This window comes from Archocentrus centrarchus, chromosome 19 (assembly GCF_007364275.1).
Source record: "Archocentrus centrarchus isolate MPI-CPG fArcCen1 chromosome 19, fArcCen1, whole genome shotgun sequence".
Lineage (NCBI taxonomy): Eukaryota > Metazoa > Chordata > Actinopteri > Cichliformes > Cichlidae > Archocentrus > Archocentrus centrarchus.
Window position 1 is genome coordinate 1104404 of NC_044364.1, and position 22748 is coordinate 1127151.

A 22748-nucleotide genomic window follows, 5' to 3' on the forward strand; every position below is an offset into this window, starting at 1 on the left:
TCAGGGATCCTATGTGGTACACAGGATTCACATAAAGTACTGATCAACTGTCACTTCACTGGTAGTCTTGGTCTTTTTATGAGATTGGTTGAAAAACAGAGAATATTGCCCTGTTTGTCACTGAGCTGCTTGTGGTGAGTTTAGATCCCTCCACTTATTACTTTGTAACTTCACACATAAACATCATAGCAACAAAAAAGAAGTTAAAGGAAGTTCTGATTATTCATTTTCTGGGTAAAGAATAACATGCACTGATTACATTGTAGCTACAATAATAATAATAACAACAATAATAATAATACTTTATTTAGAATGAAGATACTTTCATTCCTTAGTGGATAACCACTTTCAGCTAATTTCACATAGCTAAAGCTTATGAAGTGGTAATAATTTTCAGATATAAATCAGTCTTTAAGAAGATAAGCAAATTGTTTCATATGTAAACAGATTGCACACAGCAGCACCCACACATCAGGGGTTAAATAAAAACATTGATTTCTTTTTGACCCTGATTTGAGCACGCTGAGTTCCAACACTGCAGAAAATCCATTTTGTTTCAAAAAACAATTATCCCTGACCTACTGAGCACAGAATTTTACATATAAAATGCAGCAAAGTGGCCTTTTTAAGTAACTTTCCAGTCCCGGCACATTCAGAGAGTATGCCCATTTTTATAATGATTTGGAAGTTCAGGCTCGTTGGACTGTAAATAATGGCTGTGTGAGTGGAATTTCAGGCTCTTCAATCTTTCATGTGAGTATAAAAGTAAGTGTGTTTGTGTGTGTGTGTGTGTTTGTGTGTGTGTGGGGGGGGGGGGGGGGGGGGGGGGGCAGTTGATGGCAGCAGAACCAGTTGTGACATAACACTGGACAAATTATCTCCTTGTTGTTTAGTGTGTTTTTTATTTGTCTTTTTGCACATACAGGAAACAGCTGTTAATATTACTTTTATATTTAAGTGCTCTGTGATACTTGATAATTATAAGTGCAATATTCAGTGTTCATTTAATTCTATGTCTGTGTAGGTTCTCAGTCATCCAGATCATGGTAGCCTCTGGAGCTTGTAAAAAGACTTCTTGAAGTTTCTTGAAGACGTTTCGGCTCTCATCCAAAGTGTATTTAAACCTCAGTGGGGTTTTCCCCTGGTGGTGTTTGTTGACCCATTATTGTTCATGACTTGGGTTTAGAACTGAAGGAGGATGAGAACTGAAATGTCTTCAAGAAACTTCAAGAAGTCCAGTTGCTTTTTTCAAACTCCACAGACTTCATTTCCTCAGTAAATTGGCTGAAAAACCAAAATTACAAGTTTAAAAAGGGCAAAAAGTGAACAGTGGGTGCTGGAGAACTGCGTGACGATTCTGTAGTTTAAAGAGTTGATTCTTCAGTTAACACGGAGTCATTTTGTACCAGAGTGAGAACAAAACAACACGGGAACATGCTGCCAACTGTAAATGTCTGATCAAATAGGGCGTTTTGGGACATATAAAAATAGGCATTTACATTCAGTAAAGAAAAAAAAACACGAGTTGGTTTATTTTATTACTTTATTTCATCATTATTTTTTATTTATTCAGTGATTTTAAGAAAAGCTTAAAAGGTTTGTTAACTGCCCCCCAGATTAGGTTTTAAATGGTCTTTTTTGCCCCCTGGAATTTACACTCCTATCAGCATCTCTGCTACTGTGAACTTCTCCCGAAGACTTCTACTCAGAATCCTTTGAGTGCCATGTCTCACTCTTATAATAACTCTGGAACTTCCCCAACACATTCTTTCTAAAATCTATATTAATAGAGACCTTTATACCGAAGTAGATGTATTAAACAGAAATAAGTACTCTGAAATCATGCTGTTAAGTGTGTCTATTTAATATTCAAACTCAAAAAGGGAGAAGTGTCAAATAAATTTAAAATATTACTTTACAGGTCTAAGTCATCATTGGTGATGAGCCAAACCCTAAGCCCATGCCATCAGAATATATCATTTTCCACCTTAAATCTCATGTCTTGACAATTGGGGGATGCAAATAATCCTGACACACACATTAAAAACTATTTACATTTCTTCCAAAAAAACCCCAAAAACAACAACAACAAACTTTTAGCTTGTCTCTGAGGGCTAACAGTAAGCAGGATTTTTAAAAAAAGAAAAAGTAATTTATTTATTTACTCAGCCTTAGTAGTTTGACACAAAGAGCTTTGACTGTTAGTCCTTAAGGATTTGTATTGCTCAGTCTTTCCACTGTGACTTATGTTGTGTGGGAGAGTGGATTTCTGAAAATGCAATAAAGTCCACAAACATAATCATACTTAGCTGTGATAATAAACCTGTAAACACATGTAGCCTGTATATAAATAGAGATTAAAAACACAGGCACACCTCCAGTCGACTCTTCTTTCTCTCCAAGGTCTTACAACATTCTCTCTTATCTGATCCTCACTAGTGCTCCTTTGGCCCACGTCATTACAGCCCCCCGCCTGCCAGATACACTCGTCATTAACGACACGCTGTATTCTCCTCACGTTGCTGCGCGTTTCCAATCAAAGAGGATAACTGCAATTTAAGGTCCCACTCTCACCCCGCGGCTTCCACACCTTTCTGAAACTGCTGCTGTCAAGACAGTCCTGGCAGTTTGTCATCAGAAGGTGTGAAGGTGTTGGGTGTGAATATGGTGTGTAATATAACTCAGTGCTTTCCAACGCTGGGGGCGATGAGTGCAGCTCTTCATTATAACCCGGCGCTGTACCTGCCGATTTCTGCCGAATGTGTGTTAATTAGTGAGGGTTTTATTTGGGAACCCGGTCAGAAGCATAAACGGTTTTCATTGCTGACCGCTAATACAGAAGAACAGGACAGAGCTGTTTGCGGTCATACAGCTTTGGTTCATTTCAGTGCAGCAGTGTTGACCACACTTCACTGGTAATTTAGCCCTATCAGTTCTCCATAATCCCCCAGGTGCCATGGCTTGGCTACAGAGCCAACATGAATGACTTAATCTGCAATAATGAGTGTGTTAACTGAGAGAGAGCACAGCTTTGTGCTGATTCCTCCCGAAAACAATGCTTGTTTACAGACATTTAGCTGCAAAATGATAACAGTCAGCTGCACAAAAGGTCAGGGAATTGTGCAGAAGACTGCAAGCGCGAATAAACATGCAAGCCATGCGGAGAGCGAAGGGGGCTGCCGGATACAGCCAACGAACAAGAGGTCTGTGTAGCCATTTAATTTGGACGTGTTAATGCCAATAAGCAAGCTTGCTTGGAGGAGGAGGAGAAAGAGGAGAAAATGAAGACGGGGTGCAATTTACCGATACTTGGCTGAGTTCTGACGCCAGCACCGAAGTGATGTAAGACAAGAGGGAGGGAGGGAGGAAACCGAGAAGGAGGAGAGGAGAAGTAGAGAGAGAGAGAGGGAGAGAGAGAGAGGGGGTTCAGAGCGCTGACATTCTCCTCACTTTCAGAGACCCAGACAGAGAGCAACTCCCCAGTGGGAATCCTAACAGAGGTAAGCTGGCTTTTCATACTCCCACTCCGAATTAAAATAACCTGACATATATCAAGAAAAATAAAACTCGTCAACTCACTTGGAATTTTCTTTGAAATTAATAACCGGAATGTTCTTAGCGCCACGTTTAGTTAAGTACTGCAATGCTGGGGTGTGATGCTTAACATAATGATATCACACCAGCTTCATTTGGAAGATCCCGTGTTGTGTGGGTGGAACGTTATCAAGTTGGATGTGTCGTGCAAACTGCATGAATGAACTCCAATGTATGACTCAAATCTGTCGAGTTATTTCAACGCGTATAAAAATGAATTAATGACGTGTCTGTGACGTGAGGATAATCCCTAATGAGTTCATTTGGTTTATTTGTTCCCCCAGCCTAACTTTGTCTCCAACAGAGCTGACTGGGGACTCCAGAAATCAGCACCTTGGATAGCGACGCACCGCAGCAGCTCAGCCGGAGCGGGGAGAGCCCGGGCGGCTATTAGTTCCTGCGCTCGGTCAGGATATGGTGGTGCTCTCTTGTCTCCGCTTACCGAAGGCTCAAGATGGGCTTTAGCATGTCCATTGCATAATAACCGCAAAGAATGCCCTTGACAACAGTCTGCACAGAGTTGCATTCAGTATGACGGCTGCACAGGACACTGAGCGAGTAGGGGAAGACTTACACCAAACTGAACCTTTGCGCGTTTAACCAGAGTTGAAGTGTCTGTGCCAGCGCATAGCATTCGAAGACTTCTTCACACTATCATGGGGATAAGGTACCTTTTATTGCTGCTGATCTACCTGGACCCCCTGAGCGTCTTGAGCGCCGCAACGAGTGGCAAGAAACCCAAGCCACCAGGCAGGAAGCCTCCCAAAGCCACCGCTATCCCCACGATCGTTCCGCAGAAGACCACCAAACCGGCGCCCGCCAGCAACCACGACACCTGCCTGGGCTACTACGATGTAAGCGGGCAGTATGACAAAATGTTCGAGTGCAACAACACGGAACACCGGTACTGTTGCGGGACGTGCTATCTGCGCTTCTGCTGCGAGTATAAGAAAGACCGACTAAATCAGAAAGTGTGCAAGAACGACGTTCCGCCTCGGTGGGTGGTGACAGTCGCCCCGTCCCCCATCCCGACCGGTGAAACCTATGATCCGAGCATGGATCAGACCAACACGGCGGTCTATATTACCTGTGGGATCATAGCCTTCATCATAGTGTTGGGAGTGTCGGCCAAAGTTGCATATGACAAAGCCACAGAGCCGCCTCAGGAAATGAATATACACAGGTGAGTGGGAGGAAGACTCCTCTGCCTAACATGCCTCCCCCTTAGCACGAAACACAGCCGCATATTAAAAACCTCCATTTCCACTACATGCATATGTATAACTGTACAGACCACAATATGCATAGAGGTATAATGTCCATTTGCAGGCAGGGGCTAAAGGTCAAAGAAACAGGCTCAAGGTGCTGTCAAATGCAGTCCTTTTCAAGCCAGCAACTTGTTTTCTTTCTCCCTAATAGAGCTAAGAAGTGACAATGAGGCTGGCAAAGCATTGGAATGAATTAACAGATTGTTAACTAAAAGACAACACCTCTCAGATCAGATTCTGTTCGATCTGCAGCAGATGTTAAATCCCAGAAGAACCAAAGCCTAGAATAATTACAGAGAGAAGTTGAAAGAGAGCTTTCATAGTGATTGTGGTAGGCTGGTGCTCCTGAAACAAGTGCGTGCATCTGCTATGTGTGGGAGTGAGAAAGACTAATGGCCAACATTTATATTTGATGTTTTTTAGTTCATATTGTAAAATCAAATCTCTGAGATAAAAAAAAAGAAGAAGAAAAAGAAATTGTACCCGCTGTTGGAGTCTAACACTAGTCCAGATACTGGGCTCAGGAGGCAACCAGCCAGCTGTCAAGCATCATACTTCACAACCCTCCCTTCAGCCACTGCACATCAGCACATGGCAGTCTGATGTGTTCAGGTGGGGGGGTTGGATGAGGATGCTTAGCAGAAATGGTGCAACTACATCTCATCTCCTCATGCTGGCTCCATCATCCATGGGCGGACCACAGTGAACAAATGCTGACACATAAGCTCCTCAAGATTGAATAGTTTTTGTTATTATTATTACTGAATGCATTATTCAATACTTGAGCAATCTTAAGTCTGTGAATAATAGATAATGTTTGCATTAATGTTTGGGCTGTATCAAGGTTGTGTGACATGCATGCACCACTGCACACTCAACAAGGAACAGGAAGAAGGCAGGGTGGGGCGTTTGAGGGGGGTGGGGTGAAGCTAAGATGTTAATTTAAAAGCAAAGGTTAAACCACCAATGCATTTGCCGTACAAAAGCTTTGAGCTGCTGCGGCGCCTTGAAGGTAATTTGATTTCCCCACAATTTTTTCAAGGGTGATGACAGAAAAAAAAAGCAAACACTTTAAACTTTCTTTCATCGTGATTTCCCTCTCTTTCACCCCCATCCCCCCAGGGCTTCATCCTTCCATATGCACCTGGTGCGGTCTGAAAAACATTCAAATCAATCCAATTAGCTGAGATCCTCACACATCCAACGCTGTTTCTCTTGCAAATGAACATTCGTCATGTTCCCAGACGTGTAAAAAAAAAGAAAGAAAGAAAAGAAAGAAAGAGAGGCAGAAGAATAAGAAACCGAGCAGCCCTGAATTACCCTTAATAACACAACACTGTTTTAACAATTTGCTTCTGATTTTTAACTGTGTTCAGCTACACACACACACACACACACACACACACACACACACACACACACACACACACACACACACACTGACAAACTGTAAAAAGAGGAAAAGCCTCCTTTTTGGTGTAGTGTTAACACTTGTGTTTTGTGTGTTTGTCTATTTTTAGGGCCCTTGCAGACATCCTGAGGCAGCAGGGGCCCATCCCCATATCACAATACGACTGTGAAAATTTTGCAGCGATGAACGGCTCACCCAAAGACAACACACCAGTCAGAACCTCATCCAAGAACCACTACACCCCTGTTCACACCTCCAAATCCAACCATGGTAAGAGCTCTCCTCGCTCTCCACTCCATACTTGAAGCTCTAAAGCTTCATAAGCATACACCAGTTTATGGCTGCTTGAACCATAAACTGAAAAAGCAGTTTTCAGGCAGTCCTGTGCTTGAAGGCAGATTTCAGCAGTTTAACCCTATGCCTGTGTCTTTCACAGCATTTTTATGCAATGCATTTGCAGCGTGTTTTCATTATTTGTGTGCAGAATTCTGCACTCCCATCCAGAGAGCTCCCACTGTGCTCACCCTTTCAGCATTTTAATCTCCAGTGGTAACATCCTGTAATCATCTGATTTGAGCAAAAGAGAAGAGAGAGCGACAGAGAGAATAAAAGAGAGATAATCACAGGCTGGCAAAGGTAGACCTGCCCGGCAGACTCTGACAGGCTGGAAGTGATGACCTCTCACTCAGTCAGCACACACACACAGAGTGATTTAACCCCACAGTTTTAAGAACAGACAACTGTGTGAGTCGCTAATATGGCCTGAAAAATGGCCACAGAATCCAGGAAGCCAGGCAGCGCCAGCAGGTTCACAGACAAAGCAGGTGTTATCAGATGGAGAGATACAAAGCCACTTGGGGAGAGGGACACAGATGGAAAATAATGAGATATTACAATGGAGTTGCTGAGATGGAAAGAAAAACAGAAAGATGTTAAGCCTCAGTGTGCAGGATGAGGAAAGGCAGAGATACAGTGTAGAAAATTACAGGTGATGATTTTGTAGCTCTTAAAGCAGATTTACTGCGATCTAACCTTTTTCTTCTTTTAAGGGCTCATTTTATCGTCTGTAGCATGATTTTTATTGATTTATTTTATTAAAAGTTCCCCTGATCACAGGTGTTCCCCACATTAAGGCCCAGATGTGCTACACTGGCAACCAACTACAAATTGTGTATTTGAATTTTTAAGTCTGGCTGAAGGATTTCCTGTGAGGTTTATAAATGTCATAAAAGCCAATGCATGAACCTTTAACCTTTAATAAAATTACAACAGAAAATAATTCTCATACACAAACTTCCCTTTGCTAAAAAGTCCAAGAATGACATCCGGGCAACCCTTAGAAGGATGTTGAGCAGATGTTGAGCAGAACTTTCATTTTTTCATCCGACACATCGATAAAAGACAATCAACCAACTTTTATTCAATGTCTGAATGTTGCTGGGATGCTTTTGCATTGTGATAGATGACAAACAAGCAGCAATCTTTGCAATCTTTCTTATTATACAGAAATCCTCACTATACCCACGAATCCAAACTAGGTGCAGAGGGTTTCTTTTGTACCTAATAATAAAATAATATGGACTGGTACTTACATATCACTTAACTACTCTGAGCACTCAAAGTGCTTTTTAGACTACAGGCCACATTCACTCATTCAGAGAGCACTTTGAGCATCTTCTCCAAAGCCCCTTTGACATGTGGACTGGGAGAGCTGGGAATCGAACCTCCTGTTAGAAAATAACCCGCTCTACTTCCTGAAACACAGCTGCTCCAAAGTGTTGTGAGACACACATAAAGTGTTGCGATGTCCGTCAGCAGCTGTACAACTCTGGTGTTGTGTGCACACAGGCAGGTTGGTGAAACCAGAGGTGAAAAGGACATTAGGGTGTTTTTTCTGCCTAAAAACCCATTGTGAGCCACTGTTTTTCAGCTTTACACATATTATTGCTAGTTTGCCAACTAATTTTAAGGCAAGAGTTCTCATCTTTAGTCAGCATCAATACCCCACCTCCAACACCTCCACACCTTCCTCAAAACATGATCAGAAATCTTGCTGAAACACATCTGAGCCCCAAAATCCAGGGCAAATAAATTCATTCACGTAGACACACATGATACACGCACAGTTATGCAAGTTACGTCCTCAAAGAAAAGTCTCAAAAATAGCCTGATGTCAGACAGAATAGTTTGCATAGCAACCTTCAGAAAATAAATCAGAATTAACAGAATATTAAATACAAAATTATGTGTTTATTTTCTGAGCTGTAGATGCGCACAGCACCTGATGCAGTGCATGTGGTTGTTATGGCTGATTTGTGTCACAGGACAACAACAATCTCTCTGCATCCTCATCTCTAAATAATAGATTGTGCATATTCTCAGCTTTATTTGGGGTTGCAGCTGCTTGTATGTCATGTAAACTTGGCCTCTTTCTGTCACTTTCACATCTATCACACACTTGGGGGGAACATTTTTCTCACAGCTCAGTGCTTGTTGCGGTTGCAGTCTGCGTTCATTCACTTATTGCCTCTTCAGCTTAGTGAGTGCATTGGTCTATCCCTAATGGTCACTTGCCAGCCCTTGCAGCGGGAGGTGAAGGGGGTGACAGGGCAGATGCAAAGCTGCACATGGCAGCCTGCCTGCAGTGCAACCTTGCATGCATTTTTACTCGAAAAAGCTCGGGCGTCGCTTTATCTTTCTGTCGCTCTGTCGCCAGTGTTGTGCCTGCTTGCACAGAGTCACTGCAAAGAGAACACAACTTGGGCCAGCTCAGCTCAGTCTATCCCAGATAAAAAAGAAAAACCCACCCCCTCCACATCAGGGACCACAGCAGTCCTGATGGGGTTGGACATGAAAGGCAGTGACAGTGCGGGCAAAAGTGTGGTTAATGTGTGCATATAAATTGGGAAAGCAGAGACGGAGCCCACTCGCTCACATAGAAAATGCATATTCATGTACGCCTAAATGGGCATTTGGCACAGAACGGTGAGGCAGGCCTCTTAAGGAGAGGGTCCTCGGGTGGAGCCCTTGCTGCTGGCACTTCACATCCAGACACTTTTAAATGAGGTGAAGAGACCTCATAAAGCCACAGGCTAAAGGGCCCGAGAGGATTATGTCATTTAAAGCAGGAACATCTATCTCTCCTTTGATCTTAGCATGTAACCATGTCCAGTCCCTCTTAGGATGAGAGCTGTCCTCACGGATGTGTTTTTTAATCCTTTGTTTAGGCCCTATTCTAAAAATATACGCTGATTAATTTTTTTCACATCGCAGGTCTTGTGTGACACGGTACCCTTGGTGCACTGCAAAACTTCCCTGCATTTTAAAAATAAAAAAAAGAGGGGCCTAAAGCGAGAAACAGTGCAGACAGCATAATATGATACCAGTGCAAGTGCTGCTATTTTTATTCGAATCCACTCTGCATTGTTGTGTGGCGCAGATCCTCTTTTAGGTCGGGGTGTAAACACAGAGCGCCCCGCAGCCACAACAAGGAACCGGCCTTGAAAGAGAGGCGCAGATACCTTTACAGGAGTTTGCCCTGGGTTAAAGTAAACAATAACCGCCTCTCTGAGTAATGCAGTTTAGCCCACAGCGCTCTTCAAATGAAGTTGATTTATTCACCGCAAACCACAGGCAAAGATTTGCCTGTTTTTTGGTGGGTTTTTAAAGTGTTGCTTGGTTTCCTCTCTGATAGTTTCATAATGCACAGAATGATGAAGCTTTCAGGTACTACAGTGCAGAGTTTTCTCAACAGAAACTAAAATACTTCCACACACTACAACAGAATAGACACATGCATTTGTACTTCTAGGCAGGAGAATTATTATCAGATTGTTGTAAAAGCATGGAGAAAAGCCTTCAGTTAGATCACTAACAGGTCTCTTAGTGATCTAAATGAATAGCAAACACTGAACGAGAGATCACATTTTTCTTATGATTGTTTCCCTTCATTCTCTCCCTGTTAAATCCACAACTATGAAAAAATCATCCTTCTCCTCGTGAGCAAAGTCCTGAATGATCAGGCTCCATCATATCTTAAAGGACTTCAAGCCCTTTATCTGCCTTACATACACTGTGAGTTATCACCAGTTAACCTAACATGAATGTCTTTGAGACTCTGGGAGGAAGTGAGAGCACCTGGAGGTGCCATGCCGGTCTAGGGAGAACATGCAAACTCCACACAGAAAGACCCGAGCTGGGCTTTGAACAAAGAACCTTCCATATCACCTCAACAGGGCACTTCGCTCTCAGACTGCTGGCTTACTTGTAGTTCCCAGAGTTTCTAAAAGTAGAATGGGAGGCAGAGCGTACAGCTAGCAGGTCCCTCTCCTGTGGAATCTGCTCCCAGTTTGGGTTTGGAAGACAGACACTCGTTCGACTTTTCAGATTAGGCTTCAAACTTTCCTGTTTGATAATGGTTATAATCAGGGCAGAATCAGGTGACCCTGACCCCTCCCTTTGTTATACTGCTGTAGGTTCCAGGCTGCTGGGAGACTTCCCACGATGTGCTTTTCCACCCCTTTTAGCTCCCCATGTGTTCACTGCATGTCATCTCTCCTGCAGTTTGTGTTTTGTCCTGGTTGTTGTTATGTTCTTCTTTTCTTTATCCCCTCATGGCAGATGGCTTTTTTTCCTAGAGGTCTCTTCCTGTTAAAAGAGAGTTCTTCCTCCCCACAGCACCACAGCTGCTTGGTCATAGCGGACTGTCTGACTGTTGGGTGTTGCTCTCCAATATTTTAGGGTCTTTATCTCACAATGGAAACACTTTGTCATGACTGCTGTGAACTAGTGCTGCAAAAATAAACTTGCAATGAGTTGAATTAAAGATTGGATTATGATTTATGGTACTGAGTGCATCGCTGCATGTTAGAGTTCATGTAGCAGCTGAAACCCTTTGAGCTAGTATTTAAATGTCTGCACTGTGTGCAGCACTCAAGGGATTTGAGCTGTCAGTTCATTTTTATGAGATGACTCTCGAACTTAAAGGTCAGCTACTGTGGACAATTAGAGGTCGTGATGATAGACTAACATGTGCAGCTGTTTAGCAGTTGTGACGTGATCTTCAGATATTTTTAAAAGCTCTCTGATAACACCGCCTTCTCTCCACACAAACCCCAAATTTTGCCTAAACAACAAAACAGTGATTTAATTACTCTAATTATTTGCCAATAGGCACTTTTATAATCATATTCAGTGAGGTGTCCCGCCTCAACCACTACTACACACACACACATACCAAACATCTGCTTGCTCTTCCTCCTGCCTCCCTCCAATTAATCCTTGAAGTGTGCAGCAATAACATCTCCACTGTGACCTCACCGGCTCCCTATTGGCCAGATAATCATCAGGCTCCATGTTAAAAACAGCATTTCTGTGCTGACTGCATCAACATGCTTAATAGAAGCGTGCTCCTAAGTGCACCTGTGTTTAACCTCAGCAACTGAGAGACTCCACCTAATTGTCTCCTGCCCTAGATCTCATTATTGCCCCTTATTATAAGCAGAGGTGGCAAAAGTACTGACATTCTGTACTTAAGTAGAAGTACAAGTACTTATGTTAAAAAATACTTTAGTAAAAGTCGAAGTACTGGTTCAACTTCTCTACTTAAGTAAAAGTAAAAAAGTACAGGCTCTGAAATGTACTCAAAGTAAGAAAGTAAAAGTAGTTCTTTGGAGGATGTTTCTACCTGCTATTTTTGTGTAAAACAAACCGAACCTCATTATATATTATTGTAATAACATAAAATAATATTACATGAGAATACAAATGTTATTCCAATCTAAATTTTAATCCTAATGAATGCACTCAGCTTGAAACTGTTATGTAGGACACAAACTGTGAAAGGGAATTTAAACACAGCTCTGTTCTCTGTGTCCTCCATAGTAGAGGGTGACTGTGCCTCCACCTAAACAGCAACATGAGGATACTCAGGGGTTACAGTGGGATTCAGAAGCTGGAGGAACCCTAAGATCAGCAGTGGCTCTGCATGGGGAGAAGAATCACAAATTTCTATTGTGAGCTGCAGTAAATGATGTTGGTGTGCAGGCTGTGATCAACTGACCTGCTGCTGCTGCTGCTCTGAGGTTTACTGCTCTGTGTGGATGAACTGAACTCACAAAGATGTAACCCAGTATTTCACAGCTATCTGAGCTGATCTCCATCCCCTACACTGACAGCATACAGGCTGTAGAAATGTTGGATTCAGTGATCTCAGCATCAGCAGCTTTGATTCAGACTCATCTCTGCTGCACTGATGTAACCTGTAACTCTGACCATGAACACAGCCTCTGTGCACCAACACAGAGCTTTACTGTAAATACAGTACAACAAGCTAACCTATTTATTACACACTAAACTGCAGTATTTTCATACAATCTTTGAATTACACAAAGTCAGCATACTTCAGTTTGTTTTCCAGTCCTTACCTTTAATTCTAACCTCTCTTCTTCCTCTCCTGTCCTCTTTCTCCATCTCTGAGTGAACCTCTCTCTCTTTGCTCTCCCTGAAATACAGCAGCTCTTCTTTTAGCTAGCAGACACACTGTGTGACAAACTGCACACACTTTGTGTGTTTGCTGATATTTGTTGAGCATTTAGAAACGTTGCATTTACCTGACACACGTTACTTCCTTCATGCTCGCTCCTCTTCAGTAGCGCTAATTAAGCTGTTTATGTGCCGCAGCGCAACTTACGGACTCGGTCCGGCCCGATTATAGCGCTATAAATGATACATTAATTATATGGGTTTGCGTATTTAATCCCTTTGTACGAGATCAGCCCCGGTGATGGAGGATACACCAGTACGATTGTCTCTTATGTGTTATTATTCCTCCGTTTAGGCTCAGATCGTTTGATGTTTGACGGCGCACTGACCGGAAATGCAAACTTCTCTCTGACGTGTTAAAAAGTAACGAGTCTGTTTGAAAATGTAAGAAGTAGAAAGTACAGATACTTGTGTAAAAATGTAGGGAGTAAAAGTAAAAAGTAGTCAGAAAAATAGATACTTAAGTAAAGTACAGATACCTGAAAAATCTACTTAAGTACAGTAACGAAGTATTTGTACTTCGTTACTTCCCACCTCTGATTATAAGGCTGGACTTGTGGCACCCTGAGTGCACATGTGTGTGTGGATGAGTGTGTTTCAGGTGTGGAGGCAGGAGTCCAACTCTGTTCTGGTTTATGACAGCCCAGTGTGGGTTAGGACTTAGGACTGCACTGCATCATTAGTTTCATGAGAGGGCAGGGGCAGGGTTAAAAGGGCCGTGCTTTTTCCAAGATATCACTGAAAATGTTTCCTTTAGAGACTTCAGCTTGTATCATTGAGAGACTGAAAGACAGCATGAATGGTATTCAAATAGAATGAAATATGCAGCACTAAGCTACAGTTGTGTCTACAGTGTCTGATCATTCTATAAAACCAGTATACCATGTAAATTACCTGAGCCTGGCTGTGTTATACCTTAATCGACCTTGGATTCAGGTAGTCTCCCCGTTGCAGCTAAGCTGTACCGCACCAGGCTTGGTTCATAATATAATTATCTTATTATTCACATTTTTCCACTCTCAGAGCTAATTCAGAGGTGCAGGTGTCCAGTGAAGAGGTCAAATTTAAAAAAAAAAAGTATTACCATATGAATCCTCAGTGTGCACTAGCTTCAGTGCCTGTTCACTTCCACAGCACATCATTGAGGTGAAAGTCACGATTTTCTTTGTATCAAGGAGGATCAATTCATAATGTGCAGCGTTCCCTCTGCAGACTCTTCATGCCACCTCACCTTAATGAGCTGGGAGAGGGAGCAGGAGGGAAAGAGGTGGATTGCCGTTGCTTTTGAATGGTTTTTCAGATTCCAGGCTTGTCACAATGGCCCATAGAGTTACCTACTGATGACAAAAGAAGACAACAACAGCATGTGTGTATCACATGCAGCCTTGCTGGTATGATTGCATGGGAAAATAACTCTAGCAGATACTCTATCTGCAGCATGAAGGCAGCACAGGGAGAGGTGTGATTGAGTTCAGAGTGCACTGGTATGTGGGTGGTGGACACACATTGCTTTTATTTCCTCAATATCATAGCATTGTACTTGCAGCTATTGTTCACATTTCAGCCATTTCCTCTCTATCTGTGTCTGAGGGAAATGACACCACGGGGAAGTTTTCAGTTCGACACCGAGAAAAAACACACCTGAGGCCAATGAGAACATGCACTGCAGCACTTTCAGATTTCTTTTAAAGTGAAACATCAGCATCAGCCCCACGTGCTGGTGAAACAAGTGTAGATATTATGTTTAAAGGGTTTTAATAGTTTGCCGAGGTTTTAAATTTCCAGCATTTCAGGTTCCAAGGATCCTCCTACATAAGTGTCCTGGGTTATGTTACCACAATTTTAAGTTCCCAGGGTTTCAAGTTCCAAGGTTTCTATGACCCCCCAGTGTCCTAAGTTCACAAGATTGTATGTTCCCGGGCTCCTATGTTAAAAGGTTTTTATGGTCCCAGCGTTCTAAGTTTCAAAGGTTCTAAATTCCAAGAGTTCTGTGTTCCCGAAGTGCTAAATTCACTACATTATCTACAGCCCTTGAATTTTAGGTTTCTAGGTTTCAAAGTTCAAAGGTACCTAAATTTGAAGGGTTCCAATTCTCCAGCTCAAATAATGTTCACATGAACCTGGAGTTCTAAATTCCAAGGGTCTAAATTCCCTGAAGTCCTTAGCTCTTAGGGTTTCAAGGTCCAAGGGTTCTAAGGCCTTTAATTCCAATTAATTAATTAGGAAATGTTGAACAGTTCTGTAGTTTAATTTCAGAACATTAACCTTCAACCCTAAACCTGTCCCTGAACCCTAACCTATTCTTATACATGGTTAAGGAGGACAAAGGAAATCATGCTCCTTAGGTTTATCGGTCAGATTTGTTGCTCCAATCAGGTCTTTTGGCACAGTGAGTTGTAAGTGATCAGAAGCCAATAACCTATTGGCATGGGTTGCAATGGTAAAGTGGTTTTACATGCTGGTACCTCCTTTATGCTGTGTCTCGAGATATGTGTTGATAAAGTGGCTCACTCAGGCTGGTTCCTTTCAGCTTTGCCTGTACAGAATCCTCCCCTGAAAGTGCTCGCAGATCGGTTCAGTGTCTATGCATGAACTGTAGTTCTCCATGTTGTCTTCCATATTGTACTATTTAGCATTTTTGTTCCTCTGGCTCTGATGTCATCATTGTGTATCTTGTTGCAAGCAGTTCAAAAGATGTTTTAAAGCTCATTTTGAACAGCCAGAGATGCATCTGCAGAAATATGATTGATGGCATTTCAAACCACGTCCTAGTTTGGATCTGATTAGCCTCCCGTTCTACTTTTAGAAACTCTGGGAACTACAAGTAAGCCAGCAGTCTGAGAGCAAAGTGCTCTATTGTGGTGATATGGGAGGTTCTTTGTTCAAAGCCCAGCTCGGGTCTTTCTGTGTGGAGTTTGCATGTTCTGCCTAGACCTGCATGGCACCTCCAGGTGCTCTCACTTCCTCCCAGAGTCTCAAAGACATTCATGTTAGCTTAACTGGTGATAACTGACCAGGGATGTAAGGCAGACAGAATAAAGTGATTTATGGTTAAAAATGGGACTTGTAGTCTAAAGCGCTTTGCGTGGTCAGTAAGACAGGACTATATAAATGTTGCCTGTCTTGGCCAGAGCACCTTCAGTATCTCACTCACAGGTTATCTACTGGCACTGGACAAAAAGGGCCTGTATCCGGAAAGATCCGGAATACTCTGGAATGATCTGTGGCAGATCCATAAAGTTGGATCCATAATGTTTCTGGAGAGAATACGGGAAGATCTGATCTGTCACAGATGTTTAAATGGATATTATCTGGATATTATATGGATATGTAACAGATGTTCATTCAGAGTTTGGATTTTTCAGGGTCCAATCTTGTCCATTTACGAAGAAATCTCAAAACGTATCTGTCAAAGATCCGGTGCACATTCATCAGGATATTGTCCGTAACTGTGATGGATACAGAGGTATCATACCTCGGATAGTACTGTATTTTAGGGCTTTTATTCCAGTATGGTTACACAAAGTTTAAGTGTTTATATCCAGTGATCCAATGAAGAGCTAAGCTGACCAGAACACTAACACTGGGTTCATGTCTGCCCAACTGCTTGAATGTGTGTGTGTTGTCATGTATCTGTGTGGTGGCTCTACATGCTCGCCTCTGCGTATGTGTGTGACCAGGTCTCCACTATGGAAAGGAGAGCGTCAGAAGCAGCGGCGGCGCTGACCTTCACAACTTCATCTCCTCTGGCTTTGTGACGCTGGGTCGAGGCCATCAGAAAGGTAAAGTAGCTTCTCCTCTTTTTCCTACTCAGGAGATTGAATTAAGTCCTCTTTCTACTAACGCCACACTGCATACCTACGGAATGCTAAAAGACCTGTGCAATGTTCCACTCACATCAGCAAGAAGACACCCGACAGAGGTGAAATACTTCCAGATTTTTCCCAGTTCAGTCCCCATGAATTGCTGCCTCTACATTTTGCAATTAAATACAAGCAAGCACACACTTAGAACCAGTGATGGAGGACACTGGGTGGAGAAGGTGACTTTGTGCATGCATTCTCAACACATATGCAACTATTAGTCAGGCGGGGGCAGAGTTTTCCCGCGGGTAACACACTGATTAGTATGCAGCCACAGTGACAGAACTCTTGTGGTTTATTCCCATCCATTTTGGCTCCAACAAACACACAACACCTGTGTGTTTGTGCATGTGTGTGTGTGGAAAACCTCGCGGGGGTTGCAAGGCGACCTCCTTTACCTGATCCTGCTTTCAAATGTTTAATTGAATGCTTGTACCATTTCATGGTAAATGACTGCCTTTGTAAAAAAAAAAAAAAAAAAAAAAGACTCTATTTAAATATAATTTGCTTCCTCTGTGATGTACTTTGATGTATTTCCACTCTTCCTCTTTGCTATCAAAACCTGCTGATTTCCTGCTCATCATCCTAATTACAGCAGCTGATGACCTGCCATTGCTTTAATAAATACCAGTTCAGATTTAAGCGTTGCTCGGCAGACGTGTGTGTGTGTGTGTGTGTGTGTGTGTGTGTGTGTGGCTTTTCTACCAGCAGGAATGGATCCTCTTTCATCAAACATCATGGCTTTGTTTCCAAGTGCACAAAATTGCAGGAGCCTGGAAGTTTTTCTCCCACTCACTCTTCTAATGAGGAACCGTCGTATTTATGTTTACATGAAATTAGCTGTTTTTCTCTTTGCTCTTTGCTTCGTTTGTTTTCATCCCCAGAGGGGGTCCGTTTCACAATGACATTCATATGCAGCTAGAAATAATAAAAATAATAATAATTAAAAAAAAAATCTCTGATATTCTCTGTAGTCCCCCCCTCCTCCCGCTTCACTACCACAGATGAGTAATGAGGTTTTATGAATCCTGATTCTTTTAAGTAGATTTTCCTCCCTCTACAGATATCACAATAGCAGCTCTCCCGCATCCCTGTACTTGTCATAACAGCAGCAAGAGGGATGGTTTAGCATTCAGCATCTGTGCAGTGAAAGCTGTGTTTTCTTGCAAACTGTAGTCTTTGATTCCTCCACAGCACAAACAAATAAAATGTGACAGATTGAGATTTTGGATTCTTAGAAAGCCGTGCTGATGCTTAAATTTCTCACAAAAAAAAAAAGTATGTGAAGCTTGTTGGAGAGCCCCGGTTCTTTTTAACAGTATTCGTCTTTCCAACATCTCTGTTTGGCCGTGTGCATGCCCAGAGGCAGGTATTACTGTGGAGTGAATCCTGAAATCAGTGAAACAGTGGTGTGAGGTTTGGTTTGGATGTTGCTGCTGCTCTGTATTATCTTTAGCATTTCATGTGCAGTCACTTCAGGACAGTGGGAGGAAACAAACCAGGCGTTCCCCACTCTTTCATAGTCTTTAAACAAGTCCTCCTGTTTAAAAGCCAAATGGATTCAGCTGCATGTTAGTCACTGTACCTCCTTGACTGGCAAAAAAAAACCTACCTACTGTACATTAAAGTTAATGTTTCTGACAACATGTGCTAATCTTTCCAGTTGAATTACAAATAGTCATAAAATCACTTGCCCCCGCTCGACCCAGCTCTAGATTCATCCAAAATCTGTGGATGGATTCTAAAATGTCCTACCAGCGAACCTGTGGGCTGATGTGAGTCACGTTAAGGTTAACAGCAAGTAAACAGTTTGACTGTATTTAAATCATCCCGACCTTCATTATGTTTTTTTTTTTTGGAAGAGGTTTGCACAGCTTGGTTTGCTCTGGCCAAGAGTAACAAAGCTGGAAAAAAAGAGAGAAAGCAAATACATATTCACAGGTCAGTCAGTGGAAAAAATCTGTTTGCCACATGAATCTGAAAACAGATGTTGTCTTCTTCTATTATATATGTTTTTTGCCAGGTTGACAGAACAAAGTTTAGAAGTCATGATGTAGTCCTCTGCATAGCATCTGTTATAGCGCTTAATTACACAGGCGGAAGGTATGTTTGGTTGGTAATTAGATGGCAAGTTGTGTGTGTGTGTGTGTGTGTGTGTGCATGGGTGTGTGTGTGTGTGTGTGTTGTTGTAATGCAGTCCTTGGGGAGGACAGGTAAGGTCAGGGGTGGGTTTCCGGGCATCAGAGCAGCTGGATGCTTCACATCTGTGTAGCATGATACAAAACAAGGATGTGTTAAATGAGATCAGCTCTGAGCGCAGCAACGGGGAGTTTAAATTCGTACTCACTGAGAATATAAATCAGCTTTTTGTGTCCAACCTTCCCCTCAGCGTGGCCGTTGGAATTCTCCTTCAGGTAGGAACGACCCACATTTCTGAAAATGCTTTTAGCGATCTTTATACGGAGGTCAGGAACTCGTGTCAGGTCATCTCTGACATTCAGGAGGTGGTCCCGTGTGTGTTTAGGTTTAGGCAACAATGTTACTTTGAGTTTTTGTGTGTATTTGTCCAAAGCTTATGCTATAGTGACACATGCAATTAAATGGGGTGAAGTAGACAATTACATGTAACCTGTTTGTCATAATACTTCAATTAACTGTGAGAAATCAGCAAAAATCTCAAATCTGTTGGCATCTACATACACAGGTCAAACACAAGATACACATTAAACAGAAACTAAACATTAACTACCTACGTTCAGAGTCCAGCCAGAACCTCATTCATTTGAATGACAAATTCCTTCACAAATAGTGACGTGGTTGCTGCAAGATAAGCGCTCAACAACTTTGCTCTTATATATTAACATAACCAGAATATAACTGATTAGCAACCAGATGAGTTGAGCCTCCTATACAAAGAGATGCGTTGCAGATGAGTTCAGCTCATTGGTGCAGACTGACTCAAACTGATTGCAATAACACACAGTCGGTTCAAGTTGGATTGCAAATGTTTGGGGACAGATTGCCTCCCACCAAGCAACCTGAGCAATCACCTTGCAATTGAGAGTGGTAACCCAGAGGTTGAGGGTGTTGCATGTGCAACCTCAGTGACTAGCTGGGTTTGCATGTAAGTGTACAACCTTGTGTCCTAAAAATGACATGTACATTTTAACAATATTCTCTATTACATTACATACTATTACTCTGACAAAATACCTGAAAAATCTACAGTAGATGAACAGCATGTGAAAGTCATGTCCTTAAGAAATAGGAAAAAAATCCAGCAAAGACTTGACACATGACCTGAGAGATGCATCTGGCCCGTCAGCTGATCAGTTTGATGAAGCCTTATCAAAAATGATCGTAGTGGAAAAATCCATTCTTAAGGAAGGGAAACAGGGATGTGCCAGATTACACAAGAACTGAAAATAAGTGGCAACAGGTCTCACAGAGTGATGAATCCAAATCTGATTGGTACCACACCGAGTGTCTACATCAGCTGTAAAAAAACTGCTGGAACCAATACTTTTTCTACCTGCTTCCCTTATGCAATATTATTAGAAAACTCATTTTTATACATACATTTTCATTGTTATGCAGATGATATCCAACTTTATTTATCCATGAAGTCAGATGATACAAATCAACTAGTTAAACTACAGGAATGTCTTAAAGACAAAAATCTGCATGGCCTTTCCTGCTTCTAAATTCAGACAAAACTGAAGTTACTGTTATTGTACTTTGTCCTCTAAATCTTAGAAACATGGTGTCTAACCAGATATTTACTTTAGATGGTGTGACCTTTGGCTCCAGTAACACTGTGAGGAATCTTGGAGTAATTTTTAATCAGGATATATCCTTCAGGGTGCACATTAAATTAATATTAATCATTAATATTACATTCATTTGCACAAACTAAAATTAGAAAAATCCTGTCTCAGTGATGCTGAAAAGCTAATTTGTGCTTTCATTAATTCTAGGCTGGACTACTGGCTCCCTGTTAAATCTAGAATAGAATTTAAAATCCTTCTCCTCACATACAAGGTCTTGAATAATCAGGCCCCATCTTATCTCAAAGACCTCATAGTACCATATCACCCCAACAGAGCACTTCACTCTCAGACTGCTGGCTTACTTGTGGTTCCTAGGATACTTAAGAGTAGAATGGGAGGCAGAGCCTTCAGCTTTCAGGCCCCTCTTCTGTGGAACCAGCTCCCAGCTTGGATTCAGGAGACAGACACCCTCTCTATTTTTAAGATTAGGCTTAAAACTTTCCTTTATGATCAAGCTTATAGTTAGGGCTGGATCAGGTGACCCTGAACCCTCCCTTAGTTATGCTGCTATAGGCCTAGGCTGCTGCCTTATATTGCTTACAATATAAGGCACCTTGAGGCTTCTGTTGATGTGAATTGATGCAATATAAATAAAACTGAATTGAACTGGACTGAAAATTAATCACGAATGCAAAAAACTACAATTAGATTTTGATCCACCATGCAATACCATCTGGAAAGGGTTTGATTGGCAACAGCTTCATTTTTCAGCATGACAATGATCCCAAACACATTGCCAGTGCAGTAAAAGCATGCCTGAATAGGGAAACACACAATGGAACTGGCCTCCCTGGAGCCCAGACCTCAGCACTGCTGAAGCAGAGTGGGATCATACTGACAGAGAATGTAACAAAAGACAGCCAGCATCCAAAGACGAGCTTTGAAATGTCCATCAAGAAACCCGGAGAGCTGTTCCTGAGGTCCGCTTAAAGAAATTACAAGAAAGTTGGCCTAAGAGAGTTCAGGCTGTGCTGGAGGATGAAGGTGGTCACACCAAATATTGAATTTCAAGCACATTAGAATGATCTTTTTTTGTTTTATATACTGTTTTTTTCATTTATGTTTGCATAAATCTTATATTTCCCATTTTCCTAGGAAAATATAATGGCTCAACACTTCTGCACAGTCATGCAGCTATATGACAACCTTTTACATTTTCTGGACAGTTTAACAAATGTTTATATTATTAACACAGGAAGATGGACCCACATCAAAGTTATTATTGAAAAATGAACTAAAAGTAAAACTAGTTATAACAAAAAATTTATTTAAACAAAATTAACTGTATTACATACTTTTAGTACAAATTATTATTATTTTTAAAGTCCGACGGTGCAGTCAGATTTGTCAGCACAGAAAGGATGATGGGCTTTGGTGTGCATGGCTGTGAGTTCACTGCCTACATAAAGTTTTGTGCTTATATTGTAATCACTATTTTCTTAAATCTGCCCCTGAAAAATACCCCCATATTAAAATAACTAAACTAACACTGAAACTAATTAAAATTAAATGAATCAGCAAAACTGAAAATTAAAAGAAAAGATCTCCAATAACAAACACTCTGTGATGTAGACAATAAACTGGAAAAAAAAAAAATCTGTTGTTAATGTAAAATCTTAAATGTAAAACATCATTAATAAACCTCTAAAGCACCACTGATACACCTGTGCATGTAGGGGACATTACAACTGGAAATTGCACTATATGGACAAAAGTACTTGGCTACAGACACGTTACTCCTGCAGGTGTGCTCGACCGTGGAAACCCCACACCACGAAGCTTCCGGCACACAACTTTTATGCTGATGTTAATGCCGGAGGAACTCTGCAGTTACTGGATCAGAGGAGCGTGGCCATTTTTATGAACTATGTGCCTCAGCACTTAGTGAGTGCACTCTGTAATTTTACATGGTGGCTGTGGTTCCTAAATGCTACCAATCTGCAATAATACCACTTACAGTTGATTGTGGAATATCAAGGAGGGAAGAAATTTCACAAACTGGCTGTTGCATCCTATTACAGTACCACACTGAATTCAGTGAGCGCTTTAGAGCGACCCATTATTTCATAAATGCTTGTAAAGACAGACTGCTTACCTACAGTAGGTCCTTGATTTCATACACCTGTGGCAATGCAGCCGAAAACACCTGAATTCCAGGAAAAACAGATTATCTCCATAATAGAATATATAGAAAAATATTTGATAAGATAATCTGGCAATTACAGGCCTCGTCAGCATC

At 41.7% G+C, this 22748-nt stretch overlaps 1 protein-coding gene across 1 annotated transcript in view; it reads left to right on the forward strand.

Annotated features, from left to right (window-relative positions):
• Positions 1 to 3457: 3457 nt before the first annotated feature.
• Positions 3458 to 22748, forward strand: part of LOC115797762 (protein shisa-6-like) — an 82013-nt gene continuing 62722 nt past the window's right edge. Inside the window, 4 exon segments of the mRNA XM_030754255.1 lie at positions 3458 to 3500; positions 3879 to 4777; positions 6383 to 6543; positions 16497 to 16598. Of these exon segments, the coding sequence (XP_030610115.1) occupies positions 4251 to 4777; positions 6383 to 6543; positions 16497 to 16598 (790 nt within the window). The 5' untranslated portion in view covers positions 3458 to 3500; positions 3879 to 4250.